Source organism: Pyxicephalus adspersus, chromosome 3 (genome assembly GCF_032062135.1).
Source record: "Pyxicephalus adspersus chromosome 3, UCB_Pads_2.0, whole genome shotgun sequence".
NCBI classification, from domain to species: domain Eukaryota; kingdom Metazoa; phylum Chordata; class Amphibia; order Anura; family Pyxicephalidae; genus Pyxicephalus; species Pyxicephalus adspersus.
The window spans coordinates 33,779,978-33,798,875 of record NC_092860.1 but is presented as its reverse complement, the minus strand read 5'-3'; the positions used below and the strand labels follow the sequence as shown (position 1 = coordinate 33,798,875).

At 36.4% G+C, this 18,898-nt stretch overlaps 1 protein-coding gene across 3 annotated transcripts in view; it reads left to right on the top strand.

The window, feature by feature from the left end:
• Window positions 1–10,654, top strand: part of TJP2 (tight junction protein 2) — a 53,151-nt gene extending 42,497 nt beyond the window's left edge. For all 3 annotated transcript variants that reach the window (XM_072404176.1, XM_072404174.1, XM_072404175.1), the window contains 12 exons: window positions 743–851; window positions 1,971–2,181; window positions 3,074–3,261; window positions 4,041–4,136; window positions 4,231–4,310; window positions 5,082–5,292; window positions 5,716–5,816; window positions 6,400–6,612; window positions 7,143–7,253; window positions 7,465–7,794; window positions 8,444–8,529; window positions 9,012–10,654. In XM_072404176.1, coding sequence (XP_072260277.1) covers window positions 743–851; window positions 1,971–2,181; window positions 3,074–3,261; window positions 4,041–4,136; window positions 4,231–4,310; window positions 5,082–5,292; window positions 5,716–5,816; window positions 6,400–6,612; window positions 7,143–7,253; window positions 7,465–7,794; window positions 8,444–8,529; window positions 9,012–9,177 — 1,902 coding nt within the window. In that variant the 3' untranslated portion in view covers window positions 9,178–10,654. The remainder of the gene's footprint in view (window positions 1–742; window positions 852–1,970; window positions 2,182–3,073; window positions 3,262–4,040; window positions 4,137–4,230; window positions 4,311–5,081; window positions 5,293–5,715; window positions 5,817–6,399; window positions 6,613–7,142; window positions 7,254–7,464; window positions 7,795–8,443; window positions 8,530–9,011) is intronic.
• The last annotated feature ends 8,244 nt before the right edge of the window (window positions 10,655–18,898 follow it).

Genomic DNA, 18,898 nt, shown 5'->3' with positions numbered 1-18,898 from the left:
AAAACCAAATGTGTTTGTAATGACTAGGCGCACTTTATGGAATTTTCAGACATTTATATTTCGTTAATATTATTACTGTACATTGATTAGGGGTTGCAAAAGACAGACAGATACAAACAATGACAGAAGGAGGAAGAACCTTGCCCAAAAGAGCTTACACTCTAAGAGGGGAGGAAAGTAATACACAGTGGGAGGGGGATATGGAATGATGAGTGAATAGTGAGGGTTTAGGAAACGAAAGAAGACAGGTAAGCAAGTTTGTAAATATGAATTTTAAGGGCCTTTGAAATGATCAGATATGAAGGAGCAAGCTAAATAGAATGAGGAAGAGTTCCAAACAGTCGGGGTGCATGGGAAGAGGTTATGAGAGAGGCGAAAGAGGCAAGAATTTGTGTGTGTAAAGGGGGGGGGGGGGGGGGCGTGGTAGTCGAGGCATTAGCAAAAATGTGTCTGTTACTAGTTATATCTGGCATCAATCAAAACTGATTTTTAATATTTATGTTTATTTTTGTATCAAATAAATCTGGGGGTATGTAATTCTAAAGCTGCTCTGTAAGCATGTTTAGGCTGGCTTATTATTTACTATTTACAAAGCTCCAGCTTTAAACGGCTTTAGTTATGGTTGGGATGAAAAAGATGATGGCTAGAATTATGTGCACACTCTATTTAAATGAGATGACTAAAACATAAATATGTTGCCTTTTTAGTCCCTTATTTGTTATATTGTATTTTGCTATTATAGGTCAACTCACAAGACTTCAGATGCATTGTTCGAGAAGATGCTGTTTTGTATTTGTTGGAAATTCCAAAAGGAGAAGAAGTTACCATTTTAACTCAAAGCAAATATGATGGTAATTTAGTCTTATGTGCATATCTGGTTTATTTTTTCATACTTGGTAAATATTTTTTTAGTTGTCAGAAGAGCTTTTCTAAATAGCCATGTACAAACTGTGATAAAATAGGAAACACTAATACTTTAAAACCCTTTGAATTTAGTCCATGATAGGAGACATTCAGGGCTTGTTCACACAAAGCCATCCAATGTGTTTTTGAAAACATTGCATTTAGACAACCCATTCATATAAAAGCACATTCAGATATGCAGCAGACAGCAATGTATTGTTAGTATATTGCAATACAGTGGGCTGGGGAGGTGCATTTGGGCAGTACATTGGTGCATGTGCATTGCGGAATTGTATGCATTTTGCAGATAAACGTGTCCATTATGGCACATTAATAGGGAACGATAGGCATTTTATTTAAATCTAGCAACATAAACCTTACAGCTTAACCTGCCAGAACATACATAATGCTATGGAAGTCCAGCACTGCCTGCAACCCCCTTCTGATTCATTGTTGATTAGTGACAGTGGTATATAATATCCTCATACTGATGTCTAAGGATATTTTTAACCTCTTGCTGTCCCTTGTGACATGTTTTGGTTGTTGGTATAAGGTGCACATGGTGCCAGTGTTATTTACTCTCTAATAACTGCCAAGCTTTCAACATACTAATATTTCTTGGTAATCAGTTGATTTTTTGTTGTATTTGATGGTTGAAGCAATATATTGAACATAAATTAAGGTCAAAAATACTCACTGTGCCCAGATACATTTATTATCTAAAGAACCTATTCAGAGAGGGACATTCTAAAAGTCATGCTTATTATGGTCAGAGAAGATCATTTAAAAAAAACTCTAGTTAAAATAAATTGAGGGCCAATGCTTCCAGGAAAGCATTTTACAAATTTTTTTCTACTTAACTGAAGCTGCTGTTTAACTAGTGGGAAATACAAAAGAACCTTTTGTACTAAAGCTGTGCCGGTATAATTACATGTCCTTCAAAAACCGAACAAGCTGAAGTTCTTTGTTTCCTTGGACCTTGAACAAGAGCTGTAGCTCCCCACTCTGGCACTGCATTGATTCCCAGAGGATTTTTCTTTGACTTAGCTTTCATCTTTTGTTTCCAGTGTACAAAAACATACTTGCCTGTGGCCGGGGAGATTCGTTCTTCATAAGAACTCATTTTGAGTATGAGAAAGAAGCTGCACAATTTTTAGGATTCACAAGAGGCGAGATATTCAGAGTGGTTGATACTCTATATGATGGGAAGCTTGGCAGCTGGCTTGCTGTACGGATTGCCAATGAACTGGAGAAGGGACTTATTCCAAGCAAAAGCAGGTACTTGTTTATTTGACATTTAAGTGTTGGTGCAATGTGTTGTGTAATTATGTATATAGTTATATATGGTTATTTAGATTAAAAATATGTTGTTGGTTCAAATTCTTAAAAAAATCTATTAGCCGTAAGAGGTGAAGTGAACAGCAATGATTATCCTGTTACTTTGGTATCTGTCAAGGGGTATAATATATTAGGCAACAAGTGAACAGGCAATTCTTGAAGGTGAAAAATGTAAACCCTATGATTCTGATCAATTTCAACAAAGTCCAAACTAAAGGTTAGACAGGAAAGATCAGATCATTTACAAAATGACTTGTCCTATGAGGGCATCCCTGGTTTGCAGTGGTCAGTACCTACCAAAACTGGTCAAATGAAGAACAAAAAGTGAATCAGTAACTGGGACATGAGTGCCTGTGCACATGGGGGCTGAAGCTAGCACATGTAATCTGATTCCACAGAAGAGCTTTTGTTTAAATTGCTTAAAGAAACTTCAGGATAGCCATGAGTAAAAGGTGACTGATCACACCACACATCACAACCACAAAGAACCTCATAGCACTGCACACTGTTCTAAACCTGTACACCATCCTAAGCTTGTCCACCACCAAAACCACCTAGAATGGGCACAGGAGCAATCTAAACTGGAGCATGGACCAATGCAAAAATGTGGTCTCCTCTACATCACTTTTTCTTTTTCATGAATGAGAAAGGAAAATATTGAATGAATGAATGAATACAAGGAAAATATTTTGGCCAATGCAGAATTTTTACCCAAGACCAGAAAAGTTTTGACTCTCCCTTACTCCACCCAGACCTAACACTTTTTTTTAAAGAAGATTAATTATATGTAAATGTTGTATTCTGATGGTTTACCTGTGGATTAATGTTTCAGAGCTGATCAGCTGGCCAGTGTACAGAATGCACAAAGATCTGCACCTGGAGATAGGGCAGACTTCTGGAAAAATCGAGCCCAAAGATCTGGAGGCAAAAAAAATGCAAAGAAAAGCCGTGATGACCTGGCATCACTTTCTCTGATCAGCACTAGGTTTCCTTCCTATGAGAAAGTAATGCTGAGAGAAGGTGAGATGAACTTTAGTGCACTTCCAGGGTTTCTGAACACATAACCTATAGTTTACCCATTCTTTTACATGCAGTGTCATTAAATATAGCATATGCTAGTTGATATGATGATGGTTCTCTTCCTTTAAGTATGTCTTATATAGTCAAACAAAGCCAAAGCACAGTGTTATACAATGCTAAGCAGTCAAGGCTTTGGGTCTGCTGACCATCTTGAGCAGGGCAGATTGAGTGTAGAGTGTTTAGTGAGCAGTAAATATGATCTTTTTATGCAAAGATGCTACAGGAAGCATTTGTTTAAAGATCAACCCATCATTTTCAGCCTCTGCTTCTAATCCTAAATTATTGACTGTTTTAGTTTCTGTCAAGTTTGCACAACCCAATCACTAGTTAAGGGACAGGTAGTAAAGGTTGTGGAGTTAGGTGTGATCACTTGGTTTAACCCTTCAACTGGCAGGTATTGTCCCAGCTTGTGAAAAGGCAATGTATTAATCAAATTGGAATACAAAAAAATGAACGTATTCAGATGTCTCATTACATCACATATATAAAAAAAAAAAACAATTGGTTTATTCCTCATGTTACGACAGTGGATGAAGTCACGCTAAATAGTTCCTTTATGACCCAACAGCTGGGTGCAAATTTAGTACAGTGCAGAGATTAATATTAAAAGACAAAACTAAAAATGTAACATTGTAGTAAAAATGTTTTTTGTAGTTGAGAATGCACTCAGTGGTGGAGTTACTCATTATTCTTGTTATGTTGGTGTTCTTTTTTTACAGCTGGCTTTAAAAGACCTGTTGTGTTGTTTGGCCCAATTGCTGATGTAGCGATGGAGAAGTTAGCAAACGATATGCCAGATTTGTTCCAAATGGCAAGTAAGTACATTTGCATCCCGTCATTTGCATTTTTTTTACATTTATTTTTCTGAAAGTAAATAATCTGTGTATTCCTTTTATTTTTCTCTCCCAGAGACTGAGCCAAAAGATGCCGGTTCAGATAGGACAACTGGGGTAGTGAGGCTGAATACTGTTAGACAGATCATTGAACAAGTAGGTTTTACAAGTTGTAATTCTTGTTTGATAAACTTTGCTGTGTGGCTGATATTGACTAGAGTTGTATGTATCTAGATTCTTGGAATATAAACATATTCTTAATAGTTCTTGCTAATAAGCTATTTCATTTTGTAAAGTGCAATATTGAAGATTTTATATTTATGTTGTAGTTTACTTTTTGGGTAAGACTTTTTAAAAATCTGCATGACTCCACAATTCTTGGTGCAGAATTATTTAAAACTATATATATTATATAATGAAACAAGACACAAATGGCTTTGGTTACAAAACAAAAAAGGGGAAATTTAATTAAGCAGCATTTAGCCTGCTTATACATTAATTATTTTCTGATGCGTGTTGCTGTTATACTGTATAACTTTTTGTGTAACTTTGTTGAAGTGATAAAACTCCTAAATGGAAAAACAAAAGGATGTTATACTTGCCTGTCATGGATCTGTACTTTATCCTTTTAGGAATTATAGTGCCTGGGGAATCCTCCACCATCTGTGGTTTCATCCACTGACCCCTACATCACTGCAGTGTTATGTAGTGTTGTAGGGAATGGTGAGAAGATGTATTCAAAAGTCAGTCTCATATCAACTGCATCTCCTGTCAGAATAGGTTTATTTGTGAGCATTCTTATGCAGATGATTCAAGCATCTGCTAGTGTAGTACATATTTAAAGAACAAAAAATCATTTAAGGGTCTGTATTGCTTTCTCTATCTGATTGCATTTTATTTTAATACCTGCCTCCTGTAATTTTTAAGGACAAACATGCTCTTATGGATGTTACACCAAAAGCAGTGGACCTGCTAAACTATACACAATGGTTCCCAATAGTTGTGCTGTTTAACCCAGACAGCAAGCAAGGAGTAAAAACCATGAGACAAAGACTGTGTCCTCAGTCAAACAAAAGCTCTCGGAAACTCTATGAGCAAGCAAATAAACTTAAGAAGACATGTCATCATCTAATTACAGGTAATAATGCAGTTTTTTTACTTGCTAATAACTTTATAACTGTGCTGTTAAGAGTTTATCAGTCTGAAATTCGTGAATAGTTATTTTCACCTTGAAGAACATTTTATACCTGTTTGTTGTTACTTACTATATAGCCCTCTATAAACTTGCATGGCTTCACTAAGATTACTACTACTAAGATTACTACTTATCTCTGTAGAGTGTGTTGGGTCAATAGGTGGAAATAGGTAGCTGGCAGGTTCCCGGAAATACTGACCTTGAGCCAATTTAGCCAAAAAGCACCAGATTGTGAGACTATAATTTTTGGGTCCTATAACCCCAGTAAAAAGAAATGTGGTTGCTTAGTTCTTTTTAAACAAGCTGAATGATTTTATTGTATCTTGTACTTATTTGCTAATCATATTGATTTTTTTCCCCCTACAGGTACTGTTAATTTAAATTCATCTAATGACAGTTGGTACGGAAGTCTGAAGGATATGATTAAAGATCAGCAGACAGAGGCAGTCTGGGTGTCGGAAGGAAGGGTAACTGTCTTATTTTACCTTTTTGCAGCACTAGAAAAATTCCAGGGCAAACTCACCAGCAAAAAGTACCTTAGTCCCACCTAAGGATTAACTTTTATGAGCCTTTCTATTGTTTGTCAGTGAATTTTCTTTCACTTACTTTGTGTAAGAAGTATACAAATCAACTGACAGATGTTTTAACTCTTTATATTTCAAAAACTAATAAAAATGGTTGTTTTTTTGCTATAATGGATTTTAAAATTGTCTAGGCATCGCTGCATGTATGAAGGGTAATGATATTTTGTGGGTTTTCATTAGTTAAAAGAAAATTTGTCTAATGATTCTGGCTATGAAACATATTTGTTGGCTATCTCTATAATTACTTTTTCTGAACTGGCAACTTATGTGCTTCAGTGTGATTTTGCAATTTAATTTATTGAGCATGTCGATAGTTTGGAGAGGCTTTTATTCTCTGCATCATGTTACATGTTATTTTATAACACATTGATTGAATATTTAGTATATTTCAAAAGTGTGTGCTTTGTATTTTTATAGTTAGGATGAGTAAATAATTATGCTTTTGAAATTTCTAATTGAAAAATAGGTAGATGGAATAGATGAGGATGAAGATCGCATGTCCTACCTGACCGCAATGGGAGCAGACTACTTGAGCTGTGACAGCCGATTAATCAGTGATTTTGAAGACACTGATGGTGAGGGAGGTGCATATACAGACAATGAGCTTGATGAACTTGTTGACGATCCTTTACCGGTCTCTGCCATCAGTCGGTCTTCCGAACCAGTCCGCCCAGAGGAGGTAAAATAAAGCAGTACCGGTTTCACTACAGTTAAACACAAAAACTGAATATTCACTATCTGATAGAGAAAATCTTGAAATGTCTAAGCAATAACCTGAAAAAAGTACCTTTTTTAAGTGCACCTCCTAGTGTATGTGAGGGTGTCTAAATACTGCAGTTATGTGGCCTTATAGCAATATGCAGTGTGAGGTCTTGTTTGAAAGCTTGGAGATGCAAAAAATATTTTTTACCAAAATGTCCATCTTTATATAGGATGCAAAATGTGGCATGGTAAGTTAGTAATGAAGAAATAATCGGCTGCAGTAAAACGACAAGCAGTGCTGGTAACTGGTCCTTTGACTGCCTTTTTTGTTGTGGGCCACATCATTAGGAGTTCAGGTCCTTTTTTTGTTTTTTGTCACACTTTTCTACTCCACTTTTTTTTTTATTACTTAGACTGCATTGTTTATTGCTAATACTCATAATACTAATAATATTGCTAATATAAAGATATATATAAAGATATATTTGATATGTTGTGATTTTTCAGACCACAGTAAAACTGGTTCCAGAGCAAAGGAGTCAGCAGAAAGGGGCAAGCAGTAAAGAGGTACTACGAGAGCCCAGTCCACCACCAACATTTAAACCAGATCCTCCCAAGGTATTTACTATTAATTTATCTAACAAAATGAGAAATCTTTATATTTCTGTAGTTTGTAAATTGTAAATATCATAATCACCTTACTGTTTGTGTTGTTTTTGAATGACTGAATATGAAGATTAAGTTTATTAAAATTAGCGCACACCTAAATGATGTTATACGGTAATCAACAATAGTTGTCTAAAAGTAAATTGTATTTGTTCCCCGGCAGGTCAAAGCACAAGGCAAAGATGAGGTCTATGATTCACCTCGTAGTTATGATGCTAAACGCAGTAGCTCCAGTGTAGCCAGCAGTGAAACTTCAGCAGGATCTGGCAAGGCTGTTCCACCTCCCACTGCTGCCAAACCTGTGCTTGCTACAAAACCAATAATTAAGCCTCCAGTTAGTGTTATCCCTCCTGTGGGAAATATTGAAGACCCAGTAGTTGCAGAAGAAAATGCCCCAAAGTCTGTTTTAGGGAAAGTTAAAATTTTTGAGAAAATGGATCTCAGCGCAAGACAACAAAGAATACAGGAGTTACATGAGGCACAAAATGCAAGGGTAAGTATAAATGACCACAAAAGTTATGTTGTTTCAGCATATCACCTGTATAATTGATTTTTCTACGATTTAGTAAATTTTTTTTACGATTCAATAAATAGACCCATATGTGTCTCAACAGTATTTTTCAGCAGATATCCCTGTTTAGACAGGAGTAGCTTCTAAAGCTGTTTTTTTTACACTGCAAGTCTTAAAACAAGAGTTTTATTATTGCAGTGTGAATTACAGGTTGTGAGACATGCATCACTGAAGCTTAAGTGATATTGCAGACAACGTAAATATACTACAGTGAACACATTAAATCGTTAAATTAAATTTGCCCCTCAGAAACCCTTAACCTCTGGGTAATACTTCTAACAATACTTAGGCAATACTTTTTTATGTATTTTTTCGCAAAGAATAAAAATAGGCCTGTCTTATCAGGCTGTGTTACTCATAGCTACCAGTAACTATCTTGAGAAGGGGTTCATATTTCATTTTTAATTTAAATTTAGTTCTTTAACTAATTGAAAGGGTATTACCCTGCATTCATTTTTTTTTCAACCTACTTATTTATTTTTGGTTTTAAATAGTTTTAGTCTCAATAAAATTACCAGCCACTTTCATTTTTTTTTCCATTCATGTTTTTTTCTCTGGTTATGAATTAAAGTTGGAGCTGGCACAGAAACTTCCTGATATTTATGCGGTACCTATAAAACCACAGAAAAATGACCAGAATCGGCCCCAGGCAGTAAGGTATGATTATTTTTATATTCCTATATTTTTATTTAAAGTATAAAAGGCTACTGGTAAAGAGCATATGCCACTTTCTCCTTTTACTTCCCACATTGATCCACATATCATGTAGCACTTTAGTATTTGTGTTTACCTCTCATGACCTTGCTGCTCCACAGATGAATTTACTGTATTACATGCACACACACCAGTTTGGCCACAAGACTGTTACCCTAACAACTTGTTCCTAAATTGGAGTACCCAAAGGAAACTCATGCAAACATGGGAAGAACATACTTCATAATTTTACACATAACAGTAATATTCAAAATTAACTTTGTCATACACAATGGCAGCCAGACAAAATCACAATGTTGGAAACCATACTGGTTGGTTCCTGTCAGTGAAAAGCACGGTCTTTGTATTATTTTACTGGTTGTGGCTGTCTAGCTGTGAATTTGTAAGTTATATATTTCTCACTTTTTTCTCTCCAAATTCTCAAGTTCCAGGCATCCAGAACCTCAGAAACCACCAGGCTGGTCATACACGGACAATAGGGGAAGCTATGGAAGTGACGAGGAAGAAGACAACTATCGTCGTCAATTAGCTGACCAATCAAAGCGTGGATTTTATTCACAATCTCCTAAATATAGGGACACTGAGCTCTGAACTGCTGAACGGAAGACGGAAGCACAGTACATATGTATGGTTTATCAATGTACACATTTTTTTTTTTTTAAGTATGTAAAGGAATTGACGACTACTGTAGCTGCATCCTGCCCATGTGTTAACTCATTTTTGCACTGTGACTCATGTATTTCATTTTTTTTAACACATACCGGGCACTTGAATATATTCTTATACCAAACTGGAAACATGCAACTAGCTATAGTACATACATTGCGTATTATGTAAATATGGAAGGGAGAGTTCCTACTGGAAAGTTTTATCTGTTTGTGGCTTGTGGTTACATGTTTTGTCATTTACACTCGCATCATGCATATTGATTACAGGGAGGCCTGCCTTTTGATGAGGAACATACCAACTTTCTTTTTTTAAATATTCTGATATGTCCTTAATTCTATTGGATTTTATTGTCACAACATGGGACTCCCAGGAAATGTTTTTCACAAGTTCCTGTAAAATACCACTAAAAATTACTGCTGGAAAATTTGAATCAGATTTCCACGGCAATAAAATTTAGACTTTGATGAATATTTTTTAGCACCTGGATTAAATGATCTGATCTCCTGCTGAACCAATCAATATCTTTGTTTATAATGTGGGATCTCAGATGCTGGTATTCTGCTCAGCTAACCTTTCATCATTATAATTGAGTCTTACTTTGCTGTCCACGTTGCCTTTTTTGTTTATTATATATTTTTAAACAGATATACTCTCCTTGCTGAAACATATGAGGAAGAGTTGGGATGCAGAGTCATGGATCCCCTCTGGGAATTTAGCTTGATAATATCTATCAAGAGTCAATCATTTGGAGGATGCACTCCAAAATTTACATACTACTAAAATAAAGCCTATGGTAACATACAGTCCTTGGCAAGGTTTATGCCACAGAATGGTCACACTTAAAAAGCATCATTCCTTATTTTTGTTCTGTAAGTGCCTTTTTTACAACATGCCTTGCATTTTAGCAAAGTAATCTGAAAGCCATAAGTTGCTTCTTAGCGTTACTTTATGTCTTTAATCATTGATCTTGTTAATGTCAATGAAAATGTCCAGTCAAAAAGACTGTTACATATTGGTCTTGTAAACATTGAAGCCTGTTAAAAAAAAAAAAATGTTTTCTTATTGTCATTAATAAAGTCATAAAATTTCATGTCTTATAGTTGTTATTTAGTAACTTTAGTATACAATAAATGGCAAAAAACAGACAACATAACTTGACATGAATCCAGTTATAAGTATTTAGAAAATTTTCTTTTTCGCTATGAGAGTAAATGAGAGCTACAAATTGTCTGTACTGAAGTAGATTTGCTCCATATACAAGTTCATGGTCTGAAATCTATAAGAATTTAGGATGTTTACAATGTAAATAAAAGCAGAATGTGATCATTTGCAAGTTGAGATTTTTTGATTTTGAGGCCAGCAACATTCTTTAATAAAGGTTTGCACTGGTATATGTTTACCACTGTGTTTGCATTACTGTGTTTTCACGCTGCTTAACTGTTGGGAGTCTTTGTTGCATTTTGTTGCATATTACACCTATTGTTTTAAGTGGTCGATATGGGTATGAACTGCACTTTAGTACCCAGATTCTTGTACTTTAGAGCAATCTTATTGTATGTGTATTGCAAAAAAAAAAACATTTCCTGAAAAAGGATCTGGATAGCATTATTTTTATAGTACTGTATATTGTTCAGCATTATTAGAGCCATGTGCAATAACGCACCACCATATCATCACAGATGCTGTTTTTTGAACTGGGCACTGATAAGCCAGATAGTCTCTTTCCTCTTTAGCCTGCAGGACATCACATCAATTAACATTTTGAGTCCTTAGACCATAGGGCACTTTTCCATGTCACATTTCTCCAATTTTTATTTTGAACTCAGTCTTGGAGAAGGTGCTGTTTTGCCTCACTCGAAAGGATGTTTCTTTACTGGTATAGTTTTTGTGCTATGACAAAAATTCTGCTGAAATATTGCTTTTCAGCTATATATCAACTTGCCAAATTAACATCTGTTGTCTGTACATATCAACTTGTTCCTTTTAATTTGTATTTGAAATATACTGCTTGTTACTGCAAGGTATGCTAGTTGCTGTATAATACCAAAAGAAGTTTTGGTAGAAAAATTAGATTGCTTATTTTTGGGGCTTAGTTATACATTTTAAATACAAAGACCAGCCAATCATCAGCATCTTTTATATGAAAAACAATTAGATTGTTCCTTTTAGCATGAAGATATTCAAGGCATGACTTGTAAAGTTAATCTTCTTACTGCGTATTCATTTTAAAAGTCTCCGTTTCAGGAACGTAAACCATTCCGACTTATTGGATGGATTCAGGGACACTGTGCCTGTGAACCTGATAACAGTGTGCTAACTATGCTAGATTAACAGGTACCAATGTGGTATACCAAAACCACATAGTGCCTGTGAACCTTTTAAGCTGTAAATACATTTTCCAAATGCCAATCATCTGCCCTGACTAAGAGAAAGCCAAGTTACTTGGCTAACAATAGTTAACAATAAACAAGTGAAATGTTAACCTTGTAAAATTGGTCATACATATGTCGATTAACTTGTCTGGTTAAACAATTTGGTTTGGTTGACCAATCCCTTTGACCATTTGATTCATTTAACTGTTCAGGAATAGAAAGGCATCTTAACTTTCAGTGATTATGGTTAGAGAACAGAAAATAAATTAGTTTAAATTAATTCAATGGTGTGTCCAGCAGAGTGTGGGGCTTTAGCATGTTTTGTCACTGGCCCAGCTAAAGGTCTAAGAGGATACAATATATTGAAGCCAATAGGCAAACATTGGTACAACTTTGCTCAGAGAGGTTTCTAAACTGAGGTTGCATAGTTGGATCTGCGTTTCCTATTCTCCTTAACCAAATTCTTACGTTGTTTAAGTCAAAATTTGCACTGCTGAGCAGCTTGTTTAGTATCATTTTTGCAAAGTTTCAGGGCATGTGAAAGAAAAAGAACTTCCACTTTGTTATAAATGGGGTTAACTTTATGGTAAAGATCTTTTTCTATTGAAGATCAGAACATTTTTTATGAATTGGCCAAACATGTCATCAAACATGCTTAATGAATAGGGCAAGTATTTTGAAAATGTGCTCCTAAAATTTGAGACAAATCTATAAAGAAAATCAGGCTTTAGCAAGAGTTTAGCTCATCATCCCATGACTTCCAAAGCCAGCATATCTGCATTGTGGAGCCTTATTGCTAATTGTATTTTTTATTACAACAACTTTGGTATTACAGTTAGGAAACAGTAGATTCTTAGCATAACTACTCAACATCTTTATCCTCTATGTCCCTAAAAAGCCCCTTACATTAAAATATAGATGATATGTTACTTGCATAGTTTAGAGAGTCTACAGCAATGAGCATTTATTTCCTTTCCAGGCTTCTTGTGCTAGAACACATTTCTTTTTACTTTCTAGTACTTTGTAATAAGGATTTATTTACCTATGTAAATACATTCCAGACTTGCTACATTTCATATTAAACAGCAAAAGTATCAATTTACTCTTGTTAAGTTCATAATTAAAAAGCAGTCCTTAGGCTGCAGTGAATGAAATTTGCCTAGGCTTACGTCATGTTGGGTTCCTAAACGAAGACTCCCAATAAGGTCCATATAGAAAACTCTCTTCCCAATTATTCACTTTGAGATCATTACAAAGGACAAGAGGGGACTTTTTGCCTCTGGAGAAAAAGAAGTTTAAGCTGAAGGTCTGTGAAAATGTGGAATCGGCTCCCTCAGGAAGTAGTTTCAGCAAGTTCTATAAATTGCTTTAGGAAAAAGCTGGTTGCTTTTCTAGAATATAATTGGGTATTAAAGCTTTCAAGTAAAGATAACAGACTGTTGATCCAGGGAAAATCCAATTGCCTCATGGAATCAGGAACAATTTTTTTTCCCCTGATGAAGCAAATTGTACCAGAATTTTTTTTGCCTTCCTCTGGATCGACTATGTCCATAGGGTTTTATATCTGGGATATGTTTATTTCCCTAGTGATTGAACTTAATGGACTTAAGTCTTTTTTCAACCTGATTTACTAAGTAACTATGAACACAAGCTGTTTCATCATATATAGTTTTCTAATACAAAGAATTTTAACTACCGGTAGTTATTTGCCTCTCTTTGACTTTGTATAGCAACCATAAACTTGATAAAAGTATGTGTCTACCTTACTCTATATAGGAGAATTGGTATTCATACATACCAGTATGTCCCCATTGCACAACAAACTGGCATACAACTTATATACAGGGTGATGGAGCAACTGGTGGGTGGTGCCACATTGAGCAGAAACTAATATATTTTCATCAGATCTTCTGCAATTTGATTTATTTTTGTGCAGCATGTCAGAAATGGTCTCACTTGACATCCATAACAAACATATCAGAAAGGACGATATGACTAAAGAAGATTGGTATACTAAATATATGTTTGTTTTATGTTCCAATAGCATGCATGCTGTGTTTCCACTTAACTGTAACTACAGGGTTAATTAATATTAGGAGTCAATGGTTGCAAACACAGTACAGTTGGGGCACACTATCCAACACCCTAGAAATATAGGTGAGCTCTACTGCTTGTAGCTTAAGGTAGGACTGGACTTGCTGCCACCCAGATAGTAATTTTTCTACATTTTTTTTAATGTGTGCTTTTCACTTAATTTTTTATTATTACAACAAGGCCGCTTTAAAGCGGACAGCTTGTAACAATACCATCTTTACATCATATAAGTAACAAAGACACATTTTGACAGCCACTACAATCAGACCATAGTAGAATAGGTGATATTTCACCATTTATCATCCTATTAATATTTACAAAACACAATACAAAAGGACATTTCTATCCAGACCCCCATACTCTGGACACCTGCCTGGGGTCACCCAGGATGAATCGTTAAATGTGTTCTTCGTGGACCTATCAGGTTCATTTCTATCAGGTATGGATAGAGTTGAGGGACATAAAGGAGAGAGGGAGAGGAACGGAGACTCAATCTACATTATATGATTACTGAGAAGTACTTTCGTCTAATTAGACCGATAGGTCACCCAGGGTTCCCAAATGCGATTAAATTTGGCTAGAGTATTATTCAGTTTATGTGTTAGCATGTCATTCACCATCACCCAGTTTATTTTAGCAAAGAGCGGTTCTATGGATATTACATTTAGTTTCCATGACTTGGCCAATGTAATCCTGGCTGCCAAAAGAATAATTCTGGCTAATTTCTGCGCTGGTTTGGATCTGATTCGGTCCACTTTAACTTTGCATTTTGAATAAACAGTTTTTCTTTTTTTACTTATTATTATTAATAAACAGGATTTATATAGCGCCAACATATTACGCAGCGCTGTACATTAAATAGGGATTGCAAATGACAGACTAATATAAGGGCTGTTTCAGTGGAGTGGGCAGCTCTAAAACCAGACTGGAGGGGGTCAAGGAGAGAGTTGGTGCTCAAGTAATGGGTGAGTCTTTTGTAGACAAGGCGTTCAAGAAGTTTGGAGACATATGGGAGAAGGGAGATAGGACGGTAGTTAACAAACTGCTTTTAATATGTATTTCACAGACCAAAAAAGGAGGAAATAGAAAAAGTTCATGTATATATACATTTTTAGACTGTAAATGGATTTAGGATGAAGAACAGTAGGCAATTTCCCTATGATAAATCCACCCAAAGGCTGAAGCCAATAGAGACATCAGACCCTAGATGTCTGTATGAACATTACTTTTCACTGTTTCTCATTTATCAAATAGTGAATTTATCAGCTCTCAAAAGAGAGTAAAAGAAGACAGATCTTAAAAAAAGAAAAATAGTCAGATAACAAAAAATGTAAAATAAAAAAACTTCCCCTAACACACCCACACCTATATAAGCAAACAACATACAGCTAGAGCGCAAAGACATACTTGCTTATATTGATAATGATAATCTGTACATTTTTATTGTATTACCTTACATATAAATAATACTGTTCATTACAAATATTAATGTACACTTTGGCACGTGTCAAAAATGCAAACATTAGACAGGAATAAATGTATGTAAAAATGTATACGAAAAAGTATACTTACATTCAAAGGTGCTGTACCTGATTAAATAACCAATGCTTCAATCCTAAACTATGGAATAAAAAAAAAGTTTTTTTGGCTAAAGCAAAGTAAAAAAGAATGAATTGTAATGATGATTGCTCTTTCCAAATGTTGCAAACAGTACAAAGATTTCTCTCAGCGGATATGAGGAATAAATGCATCAACATGATTTGATTGGATATGACTGTCATACTTTTGTTCTCTTTTGTGAACAATATGATCACACAGTGGAATTGTGTAAATTATTATTTTTGATCATTGGTAACAAGCAATCATCATCATAGATCAGTTTAGATGTCTATCATGTAGAGTGTCTTAGGCAATGTACACAAAATGCTTGTTTCTGTGTTTTTTTGCCATTCTGTTACAGGTAATGAAAGTACCCTGACTTATTTTACAAGAACTGTATACCATTTCAAATCTGAAATATGTAACAATATCATCACACAGAATGTCCGGCCTCTTGGCATGGAAATTCCAATATGTGCACATATCCAAATTTAGCTATTAAAATGATCAGCCAGACATGCTTTCCCCATACTTCTGTACAAAGCTGGATGAAGGAGTCTGTATCTCCTGCCAAATGCAATCTTGGCACCGATGCCATTTTTAAAACCACTTGTTTATTATCATGTGACTGTAACAAAAAGATGATACATGAATATGAACAGCTAGGTGCACTAAATGGGGTTAATGTAACCGCCTTAATAATAGAGAAGTGATTTGTTTAAGTATTCATTCCAGTACTACATACATATTCCTAACAGCATGGCATTTTTTTGACAGTAACATAGCTTTATTTAATATATCGGCAATATGTATTTGAAGATCAATAAACAATACCAGAAGGATGATGAAATTCTATGTATTTGAATAATGAACAGCACCCTATGGCTAGCACTCGTCTTGGAGCACTGTCACACTAGGATACTATCTACTCTATATAATTGATAGGTTGATTAGCCTCTCTATAAAATGCCTTTAGTCTAATTGTTGACTTTGATAGGGACACTGACTACTAGGAGATGGTGAGCTACTCTTTAACATGACTATGGACTGTTGTAAAGTGCTGCGTAGTATATTTGTCCTGTGCAAATAAATGATAGTAATCATTCAACCACCCCACACACAAGAATTGCATATTTTTGCTAATCACTGGTTACCTGGTTGTACACCCCCCCTAATCACAGATTACTTCAGCCCACTCAACCACTGGTCACCTCTGTACACCCACTGGTCACCTAGCATACCCCACTCAACCACTGGTCATCCATACAGCCCACTAACCACTGGTCACTTCAGCCCCCCCCCCAACCACTGGTCACCCCTGCACCCCTCCCACAACCGCTGGTTACCTCTGCACAGCCCCTCCCACAACCGCTGGTCACCCCTGCACAACCCCTCCCACAACCACTGGTCACCCCTGCACAGCCCCTCCCACAACTGCTGGTCACCCCTGCACAGCCCCTCTCACAACCGCTGGTTACCTCTGCGACAGCCCCTCTCACAACCACTGGTCACCCCTGCACAGCCCTCCCCACAACCGCTGGTCACCCCTGCACAGCCCCTCCCACAACTGCTGGTCACCCCTGCACAGCCCTCCCCACACAACCGCTGGTCACCCCTGCACAGCCCCTCCCACAACTGCTGGTCACCCCTGCACAGCCCTCCCCACAACCGCTGGTCACCCCTGCACAGCCCCTTCCCACAACCGCTGGTCACCTCTGCACAGCCCCTCCCACAACCGCTGGTCACCCCTGCACAGCCCCTCCCACAACCACTGGTCACCTCTGCTCAGCCCCTCTCACAACTGCTGGTCACCCCTGCACAGCCCCTCCAACAACCGCTGGTCACCCCTGCACAGCCCCTCGTCACCCCTGCACAGCCCCTCCCACAACCGCCCCCTTTTGGCACCACCACTGTCCCTACCTCCCATTTCTTGTCACAGCGCCTCCCTCCTAAACCAACTTACCTTCCTGCCACCTACCTCACCCCTCATGTCACAGCGCCCCCTATCCAGGCACCTAACCCCACTGGTACATTACCTACATGCCTCCAGCCTCACCTGTCACAATAGACCACCATGGGAAGCCTCAGGAACATAATTTGGGGCCAGGGACTGAGTTTTATCACCCTATATGAGGAAGTGCTTAATCCCTCATGAGTATCATTTTCATGCCGCAAATTGGAGCTATCTCCTGACTTTATCACACCTGGCCCCTGCAGTGCTGGGGGAACTCCATTTCATGATACATTTGTATGGTTTGTTTTGTGGGGAGGCATAGAAGTCATTACATTTACCCTGTGAAGGGTCATGGTGTGAGCCAGGGATGCATGAAAAAAGAGGTGAGGCGTTTTCGGGTAGCGGTCAGGTAAGTAGTTTTATATACCTGGATAATGAGTATCAGGTGTCCTGTGTACATGGGAAATAATCCATTTGTATTACATTGCCTATAAATAAATAATTTGTTTAGGATTGCCTATATATAAATAATTTGTATACCATTGCCTATAAATAATTTGTATACCATTGCCTATAAATAATTTGTATAACACTGCCTATATATATAAATAATTTGTATACCATTGCCTATATATATAAATAATTTGTATAACATTGCCTATAATTTGTATACTATTGCCTATATATAAATAATATATATATAAATATATATCAGCTATCTATACATAATCTCAATTATCTATTAACTGTCTATATATTTATATATATATATATATATATATATATACTGTACATAGTAACAAAAGATCTGGTATAGGGAAATCTATCTTTCTATTGAATTGAGATTATGTATAGATAGCTGATATATATTTATATATATTGATACATAGATAGACAGTTGATAGATAATTGAGATTATGTGACTTTATGTATAGATAGCTGATATATATTGATAGACTGATATCTATCTATCCATCTAATTTCATCTATCTATACCTAATCTGTCTATCTATTTATTTATTTATCAATCTGTCTATAAATATATATATAAATCAGCTATCTATACTTAATCTTTATATAATCTCAGTTATATGTTAACTATCTGTCAGTCTATACATTTACCTAAACACCTGTCTATATCTATCTTTCTTTCTTTTTTTCTATTCTTCCTACATAGTATATTGGATACCAGGAGCTGGTAAAAGTATGGCTAGGTGTATATATCATTAGGTGACCCTACATAGCAGCCACAGTTCCTGTTAGACAATAATTAACAAATCCCATCCCGCTGAGACCTCATGGTATCAGCATTCCTTTTTATTAAGAAAAATAGCTCATGAGCTTTTTTTGTTTTGAGGTCTATGAGTCATTGTTAAAATTAGATTACAGGTCAACATTCTCCTTTGTTCCTTTTTTTGTGGTTGTTGTTGTTAGGGTCATGGAGGGCATGTAATGATTGGTGGTCAGAGAGGCCCATGGTAGAGGTCAGCACAATGGAGTGGAATGGAGAGTCAGTAATGTCACTGACTTGTGTACTCATATTGGTGCAGATCGCTGTGTTCACCACCAAAATAAACCCCCAGTATAGTGAAGTATAAGTATAGTAACTTTTGACCCTGAGCGC